Here is an 11,691-nt window from a genome sequence, read left to right as displayed (position 1 = left end):
TGAGTGAATGAGCATTGACGTAAACTTAATCTCTGTGCTTTGAGCCATAGTGATTCCTCTCTATACTTATCATTAGGATATAAGGTAGGTGGGAATGAGTATCACAACCGTTCACTTTGTGACCTTTTTATTTTTTACTTCAAATCCACCATCGATGAATTTACAGTTATTTATTATGAAAAGCACTTTCAGTCTCAATGGATTTCAGTATTAGGTGATATTGAGGAAGAATGGCCTTCAGTTTAAATAAATTTCAAGTGACTTTCCTGTTTGGGGCTGAACTAATGCTATGAGTGTTAGCAAGTTAAATGTATAGAGGGTATAGGATTTGATTGATATTGTACAGAAATTCTGAGTTGAGGAATGGTTTGGCCAATAAATCGTAGTCCTTACTCGGGACAAGTCTTCCTTTGAAATATATACTAAATACTGTGGGTGCTTTAATGTCCACAAAGAAGAGAAAGGACATCCTTTTTCAGAATTAGCTAAAAAGGCCTCATATAACATTATAATACCTAGCAGCTGACAACTTTCAAGATTGATGTCCAACGCCACGTTGTAAAAATGCAGAATAAAAATCATCCCTTGCATGAGAGAATTACAGTCTATGTACATTTATCTCAGAAGGTCTGAGCTGACCCGCTTAGTCACTGGAGTTCTGGTTTAATGGTGTGTAGGTGTTTAAAAAGTGTTTACACCACAAAGCTGCCCCTTCCAGATAGCACTCCTGGTACATTCACAGGATGGTGACAGATAAACAGAGAACAAACAACTTCCCCACCAAATACATTAAGCAATAATGGCATAAGATTAATGTAGGACAATAATTATTACAACCAGGAAAAATAAGTAGTGAAAGTAACAATCTGTTTGCTTAATGCATTTTAGCTTGTCATTCTTTTGTAATGAAATTAGAAAGAAATAAAAAACAACTAATGCTTCACCTAGAAAAATATGTTTCTGGAAAGCACAGAATGAGAACAGGGAGGGTTTTTTTGCTCGAGTGTTTTGATTTTTTTCCCCAAATTGATTGTGTATTTTGAAGGCAAGTATTTTATTGTGACAGAATGTGAAGGGATTACTACATACAACATACATTTACCTTGCCTTTTACATTCAAGACTTCACTCAATCTGCTACTGCCATGGGGAAATTGTTTAGCCACTAACACATCCTGTCGGTGTGATTCAATAGAAATTCTAGATTTCACCTGGACTTAAACGTATGGTGGGTCTGAGCTAGAGTCATGACAGCATTAAATTAACCTGGTTAAAATATGATGGGAAAATACTTATTCAAAGGAAGTTATTTCATTGTGTATTTTACCCCTAGTATTATCCTTTCACCTCTACACAATTACAAAACTGTGAAACCGATAATTTAGAAGTTCTTTGAAGGGTAGATTATATCTAAAATAGGTTTATTGTGAGAACCTATTATAAGTCTCAAAATTTTCTTCAAAATTTAAAGTGGATTTTTCTGAGATGAAGATGCTACGCTATATATAATGTGACAACAGAATTAAACGCAAAAAATTACACAGCACGTCATCAAAGAGAGGATTGAAAATTATTTTAAAATTTAATTTAAAAAAATGTGAATTGGTGTGCTATTTCATACAAGTAATTAGTAGCAATGGGTAGAATCCTTTAAAATATTAAGATTTGAGATATTAAGGAATCTATTCATTAAATTCCATTTTCAAGTGAATTGAGTTAAAACATTGAGGTTTAGGTTCCAAGATTTCAAACTGGCCAGCATTTCTATGCCATCCCAAAACCTCACCGTTACCTTTTTCCTTTTTACTTGGTTTACTTAGCAATAGTCTGTATGTCCTCACCTAATCTGAAATAAGTAAACTACAGAGTGGGAAACATACTCTGAGAGCCCGGCTTCTAGCTTTCACTCACAGAAGTAAAAAGCATTTCTCCAATTGCTTCCACCTATTCATCCGCTCCTATTGTGCTGAAATACTTCTTGAAGTCAGTGTAGCTGGGGATTAAACAAAACGATACAAGCTCTTTGGAAATCACCGTCAAGATCCTCAAAGAGGAGGTGCAATCAGCAATCTAAAATTTTTTCCTTATTATTCAAGTCACACGTTTCTGTCTAACCCTTGAACTGCTGTTCACAGAGAAATTCAAGTTGGCAGCAACTGGGAAGATCTTTAAAGGTGAGTGTGATCAACCATTGAAAATATTACTGGGGTGTTTCACAAACTCTCTATCACTGACTACTTCAAAGTAAGGATGAGATGGTTTTTCACTTGTTGCAAAAAAAGCAACAGAAAAAAAAAACACAATCCCCCCCCAAAAAAAAACAAACCAAACCAAACCCTGAATAATGTCTTTTAAAAAAGATATTCCCAGTATTGATGGGAATTGATGACCTCAGCCTGTCCAGGAGATGATCCCAGTAGAGTGACTGATGTCCAGCCAGTCCTGTCAGTCCTCTTCTGTTACAGTAGAGGTTGTACCTCAGTGTACCTCACAAACCGGTAAAACAGGAGGAGATGTCGTGGCTGCCGCAACTGAGAAAAGCAACAGCTTTTTGAGTGTACAAGACCATTTGTTTCCTCTTATGAATTGATCTAACAAAACTGCTATATCTCTGCCCAGATCATGTCCTGACATTGTGACTACAAGCACTTTTATAATTCTATTTTTGAGAAAAAGTCAATACAGCATCTCTGAACATACGATTGAGAATTGTAACTGGGAGCTGAATCTTCTCTTTTGGCATAGGCTTGGGAAACAGTGATTTCTTTCTCTACAGTTTGAGAGAGACAGGAGTGGAAAAAAGGAAAAAAAAGATGCTTTTCCCCTGACTTTCTCCCAATATACTGATCTGATTCTCTTCTCTATTAGCGGTAGCCTCTTTCTATCACAAAGACCAATCTTCCAGTGATTACATACAGTATATTTCACATCTGCTACTGCCACAACAGCTTAAAATGGAGTGCATGACAAGAGAAATCTGACAGAGTCCTTCCATCACTGAGGAGTCAGCCAGGACACCGAACACAGTCATGGTCAAAATTTTCATGGTCACCAACTGTAAGTGCAATAATCCGAGAAATGTTTTGCAAACAACATTAATCCCGGTAAAAAAGGATGAATTAACTCTGCTTCTCTGCAAAAGAGTTAAGTGATACTAAGAGAGAGTCTACTTTCAAGAAGAAATAATACATGATTAGTTAATATAATGAATCAAAAGAGGGATTTGTGCATATTTTAAAATATCAGAACGCTGTAATAACACAAACAGAAATGACCCCTCCAAAGAAGTTGCAAAGGAATGATAAAACACATTGTTTATTGGAGTCTTAATCACTGCACATATTAGAAAAAAAAATTACTCATTCCTAACAGTTCAAAATTAGTTTGATTTGCTGTTCATTTTTATATTGAAAACCTTTCTTAAATGGGTTCATTTATCATTCTTGCTTCTGCAGAAAAGGCTCGTATACCAAAAAATACCTATTCATAGCAATAGCTGTAGTCTTTACCGTTGAATCTTACTATTGTCCGTCCACAATATGTAGTACTGCTTACCTCACACGCAGGCAAGAAAATCCTCAGAAAGAAGCGCAACTTTATGGTATTCCTTCAAAACCATAAAAAATGTGGGGGAAATTACTTCACGGTAAGCAATTTCTCTCTTTAAATGTGCTCAACAGGAAGATTTCAACCTTCTTGAACCAAAACAAATGATCTAAGATTTGTCTTTTATTTTGACTCCTAAAATGGGGTATTACTAGGACCAGTAGACTATGACTTCAGTTTTGCTTTTAGGAAAGACATGGAAGCCCATTACTGAATACCACTGCTGCATGTGCATTTAAGCAAAAAGAAGTATTTTCTAGTCCATTTCTCCATTCCTCATTTGATGATGACTGTTGGATCTGACTTAGTACTTACATGCTGGCACAAGTCCTGGTGCCGATACTTATTTTTTTCCAGATGGATAACAATATACAGATTAGCTTCATCAAAATTGAGATCTACCTATAGTCTTTCTAACAAAAAAAATATCTTTTCTACTACAACTAATCTTCAATCAAACATTTGTACCTGTCCTACCCAGATAGGTATTAAAATCATATTATTTCCTTGTTTTTCTTATTCTAAGCTCCATTTAAGCTATACTATATAGTTTCCCCTTCATATTTTCCCCAGCTTCTCTTTAAATCATTTAAATTTTGGCTTTTCTCCCCCACAAAGTTACATTATATTGACATTTAATTCAAGAAAATCAACATTTCCTTATTACTGTGACATAACAAAATGCAGCCCTTTGATAGCAAGCACTTTAACGTCCCATTTACCCATATCCTCTCGGGAGTTTTTCACAGCAACATTAGATGTTATTTAACAGAGCTGATTCATTGCAGGGCAACTATATTTTGAAGAACTGGCACAAATAGCTACGAGTTGGTGGTGATGCTGCTCCAATGCTGAGCTGATCACAGTAAAATATGACGGGGATGGTGCGAGGGCACTTCTCCAGAGCAGAGTTTCCTGCCACCATGATGCCATTACAAAAAGCAAGTAGTTCATCAAGCCTAAGCAGATGAATGAAAACACTAGGCAGACCCCGTCCTCTTGTTCTTCCAGCCTTCCCCCCCCCCCAAAAAAAACCCCACAAAAATATCCCCTCTTAACAGCTTATCAGCTCTTTCAGCATGTTCTGCACCTCACTTTCTGACTATATAAGGCAGGAGCAGCTTAAGCTCAGCACACAGTATAGAAGCTTGTCACTGCACTTTTCCACAGTGTTTCCGAATCCTGTATTTCTCACCTACGCTACAGCATTTCTTTCTTCCATGGCTTCAAGCATCTTTAAAGAGAGACATAATCACCTCCTTGCAACTAGGAAGCCTGTCTTTTTCCCCCCCTTCCTTTACAAGAAAGGGAGGGGGTGTTCGGGTCTTTTTCCTAGTTTACATTCCACCATTCCTTTTTCACCTCACAGACTTTAAAGTGACAAAAGGAAGAATGCAACACACACACCCCCTCCCCGAAGACTTCTGTAAGAATTTTAAATTTGACTAATGCTTCACAGGAAAAAAAAAAAAACACACCAGAAAAACCACTCAACCAAAAGAGCCACCCACCAGCCACACCACAAACAACGCTGAACACTAGTTCGTTACTGATGGCCAAAAATAAGTCAGACCAAATACCGATTAAGTCTTTATTAATAAAAAATCCAAGTATAAAAAATAGAACAGTTCATTCTGTACACTAGAGAAAGGACAAAGACAAAACTACACAATAGCACTAAAGTAAGATACATAACTCAATTTAAAGTTTCCTGAAACTGTTTTCAGAACTGTGTTCTTTTCTGTTGTCACATGCCATGCATTTATTGTCTCCACCAACAGTGTCATGTGCCACCACTTATCGTCTCTTCCTAAAGCAGCCACTTGATACGCTTTGGAGTTACACATAACCATGACAACTATTAACATATAATGAGAAGTGTTGGCTACATTCATATTTGCTATTGTTAGTTCATCCAGCGATGGACAAAAGTCAGGTAGCTTTAGTGATAGTACATAGATAATTTACGGAAATTATATTATCCAGCCAAATACTTGTTACTTTCTGTGACCTGACACATTTCAGTCATACGCAGCAGAATAAACAATCTGATGTACCACTCTGCGATGCTGAATACAGACCAAATGAAGCTACAGTACAGGATCTTTCAAGAAGATGAATCATGACAAGGGTAGACTGGGTTAATAACATTAATGCAATTACTTGGAATTGAACACTTTACCAGATCTAACACATAACTAAGCTGAAAGACAGAAGTGGATATTGATGGGATTAGTCACCTAAGAACAAGTAGCTCTTTAAGCTACAGCAAAGCAGGTGAGAGTAATCTAAAACAGAGCTGGGAGCATCAACTCTGATTAAGGTTGCTCTTCTGCTTGGAAGGTGTCTGTGTCCATTAGAAATACTGGTTTCTTGTCTATCTCTTCTATTCTGGCCTCAAATACCAACATGCATAGAGAGGAATGAAAGTTGTACCTGGGTATTTGAGGTTGGGATCTATACCCCCTGCTCAAACAAAAAGAGACCAAACTAATTACTGTTTCTTTGTGTAATTGGGCTTTCTAAAAGCAAAGCTATTCACAAGCATTCTTGTAAACTTACTCCCCTGTAACTTGTTTTCTATCAAGTATTTGTGTACATGTACCATATAGCAGTCCTACTCTGGACTGTATATCTGAATCTTGCTTACATCAGTATGACTTCCCATAGAGTTGATATCTTAAAGGCAAAATTTAACAATAACACCCATTGCAAAGTCGTTCAATACACAGACTTCACCTAAACCTACAGTATCTTACTTTTACTGTCATTTTTCTCTAACTATCCAAGTAAGTCATCAGGATATTTAATCCTGGTAATTTGAGAGACATCTCAAATTACAGCAACTCTAGTGAACAAGGTCAGCGTGTCCATTAAGCAATATCATTTAAGCTACTGACAAATATTTCAAAAATAGACTTCTCTGCTCTCCTAAAGGTTTTTTTTCTTCTTGCAGCTGAACCCAGACGTTAGGAAGACCCCAAGCCTCTTGGAAAAACAAGTCTGTACGTAGTATCTCAGCCAGTAAAGCCAGCACGCTGTCCTATTCAACTGTTAGTACTGCAGAAATATATATAAAAAGGTTATGGGTAGAATAATCATTATATGCTCTTCAACAATATTTATTTGCCTAAATATTTTTGAATACATTCATATCAGCTTTTAAACACAAAGTAAAATGGGTAAACTGCATAAATGGGTATGCAAGTGCTATAGGTAGAGGATTAAGTAAATATCACTATAAATATAGAATAGTCATTAACACCTGCTTAATGTGAAGTAGCTCGAGTTCATTGATTAAAATGAAAACATGGGAAGCTTCTATAGCCATACACTTGCAGTATCTTTCATTAAAGTCATCAAAATAGCATCACACCCCCCAGACTGTCAATAAACAACTCATAATCAGCCAAAACACTTTTACCAAAAGGAAAAAGGAATGAATGAGTAAGTTATCACCATCATTGTGAAAACTGGACTCACCTGCTTGCTGATAGTGTTTTTCTGCCAACTGTTGGTGGAGATGGTTCACTGTGGAAAAAGCTTTTTATCCACCAACATTTATCAACTAATTCGGGTAACCCTGCCAAAGAAGAAAAAGCACACATCATTAGACACTGACTGAATAACAAACAGGCAAAACTAGAGAACTGTTTTAAAGAAGGGAACAATACCATGAAATGCTTTGTCCTGGTCTGTAACGTTCACAGCATCCGAACAGCAGGAGGAGCTGGAAGAAACACTGGATTCGGAGTTCTGTCTTGCTGTTTGTGGAAAACAGATACGCATAATGAAAAAAAAAAAGTGCTTTGTGAGAGTACATTATTTCTATGCCAAGAATTTTTCAGACCTGCTGCTATCTTGAAAGAAGCAATCTAAAAGATAAGTTTGCTTAGATTCAGAGTATAACTTCTATATTATATACACCCTTCTACTACAGTTGTTTATATAAAAAAAAAACTTTTATAAGTTGATCTCTCCGGCTACTTACTCTTCACTTAAAATCATACCGAGATCTTTTTGCATAGCTTTCACTGAAATCAGTACAAGTCTTATGATCACAAATGAATTGAATATTCAAGTCCAAACCAACCTATTTGCTATACTTTCCATTGTGATACAACTAAATACTATACTCACACTACATTGCCCATCCAGTACAAAGGGACCCTAATACACCAGATGTACTCTCAAACCAGTGACTATTTCACACATTTAGAAACAAAACCGTGAGTTGACTTTATGTTCTAACTCTGCAAAGTAAATACAAAGTACAGCTAGAAGCCAGGACTTGCAAGACTAACGCTTTCTCTGTCATGTTTCATAATTAAAGAAAAAAAAAAAAGGACGTTACATATCCCTAATGAACAATTCCAAATAAGAAAAAAAAAAAAAAAAAAGGCAGATGAATAACCAGAAGCAGATGCTCATTAAAACTGAAGTTCCTTGATATAATGAAAGAGTCTCCAAGCAATTAAAAACTACCAGGCACAGACTCTCTTTTGCCTCCAGCTCATCCGGAATTCACCTGAAACACTTGCTGACTTTTCTCCATGAATAGTAACAAACCGGACACGGGCTCGGGGGAAGCTTCTGCCTCCCTCCTCCAGAGGAGCCCCCCACGACCGGGAACGGCGGGGGAAAGGGGGGAGGGGGGCGACGCACGGGGCAGCTCCCGGCTCCCCCCGAGCACTTACTTCGGTAGTACTGGTTCTTGGCCAGGAGGCAGCCGGCGGAGGGTACCGAGGCCATGGCAGAGGCACGACGGGGAAACCGCCTCTCTCCGGGAGGAGCCTGCAAGGGGGAACGACGCGCTTTGCCGGGGGGAAGCGACCCCCGGTGGAGGAAGGCGGCCCGCAGCCCCCGGCGCCCCCGCTCCGCCCGCCCCGGCGGCTCACCTGCGGCGCCGAAGGGAAGCAGCCGTCGGAAAGGAGGAGGGGAGGGAGGAACAAGACCGCACTCCCGTCCACAGCGAGTGCCTCCAGTCCCCCCGGGCCGCCCCTATATGGGCCGCGGCGGCGGCGGGCGGCCCGCCCCGGGGGCGGTGGGGCGGGACGGACCGGACCGGACGGGACGGGACGGGACGGGACGGAGGCAGCCCCCGGCACGCTGCCGACCAGCCCCGCCCTGGCCGGGTCCCCTCGGTGCCTTTTGCCCGGGTTGTCATCTCTGAGCACTTTTGTGCGATACGTTGAGCGGGGACTAATAGCTGCTGCCATAGTTATTGTCTTCCCGGTGGGGAAGGGGTAGACAGGTACCTATTTCAGTAAAGATTTTTGGTTTGTTTATAATTATGCATATTGCTATGCGCATACGCCAGAGAAAGTGAGGTCAAAGGGGTGTTTCCCACTCTCACGGCAATAAGTGAAACCTGTGATTGTCTAAAGTCTTGGTAAAGTTAGAACAAAGTCCCAGACAGATCACCAAATAAGTTTTTTCTTCCCACAGAGAAATGCACAACTCTCTTTAAATTGTCATAATCCTATCTATCTCGTGGCAAAACTTGTCCTACGGTGTGTTTCTTCGCCTTTCAGAACTGTCAACAGAAAAAGTAACAAACAGTTTTGGCTATTTGAATTGCTCCTGCTCCACAAGGAAATGTTTTATCACTGTTTTTCGTAGCGGGAGCTGTGGGTAAGAACACAGCTGTCTGTGGTGTGTGATACCGTGTCACTGTGACGTATCTGCTTGTATAGTGTGTCCTGTCTCAAACGATAAGGACATAGTTCATAATAGCTCCTAGCATATTCATAAGTATATAAAGCGTAGTGCAGGGAAACTGCCTGTAAAATAATTCTCATGCAGCAGATGTAGCAGATAAGCACAGTGTATTTTCCTGAGCCTTTTTATTGAGCTGCTGTCGGAGTCTCGACAGCGTGGTGGTCTTTCCTGAGCAAAACTTGAAGTCTCACCTTTTGTGAAATCTTCAAGATTAACATAGAAAATAGTTTGCAGCTGGGTTGGTACCAAGCACTAACACCAGTTACCCCCTGTGCTTGTCTCGTTGTATGAAAAAGCACTGTAAGAGCAGAAAATTTTACAGATTTTTTGATACCCTATTCACGGTGTACTACCCACTGTTGCAGGTCCTTGTTTATGGATACTTAGATATAACCGAACTATTAGCTCATTGTATCAGTCACCTCTTTTCCTGTCTTAATAATGAGTTTCCATTTTGAGGCTTGTTCTATTTGTGGGCAATAAACTTCTGCACCACCACATTTGTTTTTGTCGCCGTAAGTGCCCTCACACTGGGCACTCTTTGAATTGCCAGGTCCATTCCTGAAAGAAGGGAAACTTCTCCCTGGAGAGCTGTAGGAAGGGCTCCTCTTGGGCCGTGAGGGTGGGCATTTGGAGTGATAGCACTGTGTCCTAGATGGAACTAGTAACGTTATCCTTTCTTGTACCTGCCATTTTCTTTCAGCTTTAAGATCCTGTTTTAATCTACTCATAACTCATAATGTCAAGGCCATTACTTTGTCAGAAAGCTGTTTAGGCTTTAACATGCCCATGGTCTAGGCACTGTATTTGGCACGAAAGCAGACATAAGTGGTTCTCTTGTGATCTGCACGAATATCCATCCATTTTGGAGCCATGCCAAAACACTCCAGGACCAGGGAACACCAGGTCTGTGAAATTTTAGATTACTTCACTGCTGCATGCGTATTATTTTACTATATCATTTAGTCTACATGGTCATTTACCATTTTTTTCTGGAGCCCTGCTTCATGCATTGCACAGGAGTAGAAAGTACTTATTTAGTGAGTTTTCCACCGTTTCTCCCACTCGATCTGGCATTATGTCTTATCTATTGTATTTTCTTCAAGTAATGCTCTGAATACAGAACTACAGATTTTGCCAGTATTTTTTCTTCCATGGTTATTTTGACAGAGTGCTTCTAAAATACTAGCACATTTATTTTCCAGCATTGCTACAAAACCAAGGCATGCTATTATCTTCGGTTAACAAGTGGGAGTTCTGAGATCCAAAGGAGCTGAGATAAAATAATCCACAAAGCTTAGGTGTCTCATAGGACAGCAGTCTAGGACTTTATTTTTTTATAACTATTTAACACTGTGCCACACTTCATTTACCCACTTATAGCCCTCATTCACTTCAGATCCAGATTTAAGTACTCAGCATGCTGATAAATCAGGTTCTCATCACACATTGAAAAAATGGGTTAGTGCCACCTATGATGAATGTAAGTAACTCACAATTACAAACCAAGGGGCAAAGTTATAATTTACCTTTCGAGACAGCATTCAATTGCCTTAACCACTGACCTGTTCTTTTCTCCCTGGAAGCCTTTGCTGCATTCACTACTCACTTTTTAACTTCTGTCACAGACATGGAAGAAGTCCTACTAAATGCACTCTATAATCTCTTTAACCTCACAAGCTCAGTTCATATCCGTGCTTCATGCCAAGAGGCAGTGCCCTATGAAATAAATAGTACATAATCCCCAACTTTATAAAAATGCATTTACAGAAGGAACATTTTCAGCCTTTTAACTGACTAATATTGTGACCTTAATAACAGTGTTCATTTGATAGTGTTCCTAACTATAAAATGAGTGAAACACGGAATTATATGTCAACTTGTGAATCATGGATACTTATCAAAAGATAGCTTAAATTTAAAAATGAAGTCAATATGACCCATTAAATGAATAAATCTTCCACCTAATCCTGCCAGGATTACCTGGTATAACCCTTTTTTAAACATTAAAGGTAAAACATCTCAATTACAACAACAAAAACAAAAGAACAGTCTATATAGAGCTTCACCTTGAAGCTGACCTGTTAATTATTCACCAGACAAGGTTTATCTAATAAACTTAGGTACTCTTTCAGTTCTTGGAATATCTGTAAGCATTATGCCAATCTTTTTTGTCTTGTTTTGGGTGTTTTCTTCCATGCAGTTTTGTGGCAATTTTTTGACTTTTCCTTGTTACTTAACCTTGTGAAACAGTAGTGTGGCATTGAAAATCATAGTGTTGCTTCAAGGCTGTGTCCTCTGAATGATTGTATGGGTACTCTGGCATTAATGTTTAGAGTTGTGAACAATCTCAGTGAAAGCATCT

The 11,691-nt window shown here is 39.1% G+C and overlaps 1 protein-coding gene across 1 annotated transcript; it reads right to left on the bottom strand.

Annotated features, from left to right (window-relative positions):
• Positions 1 to 5,182: 5,182 nt before the first annotated feature.
• PPDPFL (pancreatic progenitor cell differentiation and proliferation factor like) lies at positions 5,183 to 8,607 on the bottom strand. The gene is made up of 5 exons (XM_082479313.1): positions 8,504 to 8,607; positions 8,303 to 8,399; positions 7,280 to 7,369; positions 7,089 to 7,188; positions 5,183 to 6,665 (listed from the first exon to the last, which is right to left on the bottom strand). Exons 2-5 carry the CDS (start codon positions 8,355 to 8,357, stop codon positions 6,653 to 6,655), a joined length of 258 nt encoding a protein of 85 aa, XP_082335439.1. The 5' UTR covers positions 8,358 to 8,399; positions 8,504 to 8,607; the 3' UTR covers positions 5,183 to 6,652.
• Positions 8,608 to 11,691: the final 3,084 nt, after the last annotated feature.

Source organism: Vanellus vanellus, assembly GCF_965231255.1.
Source record: "Vanellus vanellus genome assembly, chromosome: 2".
In the NCBI taxonomy this organism is placed as follows: domain Eukaryota; kingdom Metazoa; phylum Chordata; class Aves; order Charadriiformes; family Charadriidae; genus Vanellus; species Vanellus vanellus.
Note: the sequence above shows the minus strand (reverse complement) of the source record. Positions and strands in the feature narration are given on the sequence as shown.

Excerpts from the sequence above, each read along its gene's own strand:
- PPDPFL (XM_082479313.1), bottom strand. The coding sequence starts at position 8,357 with ATGGCCTCGGTACCCTCCGCCGGCTGCCTCCTGGCCAAGAACCAGTAC. Across the intron at positions 7,370-8,302 it reads CAAGAACCAGTACTACCGAA|CAAGACAGAACTCCGAATCC; the intron begins GTAAGTGCTCGG and ends TTCCACAAACAG. Across the intron at positions 7,189-7,279 it reads CCAGGACAAAGCATTTCATG|GGTTACCCGAATTAGTTGAT; the intron begins GTATTGTTCCCT and ends CTTCTTTGGCAG.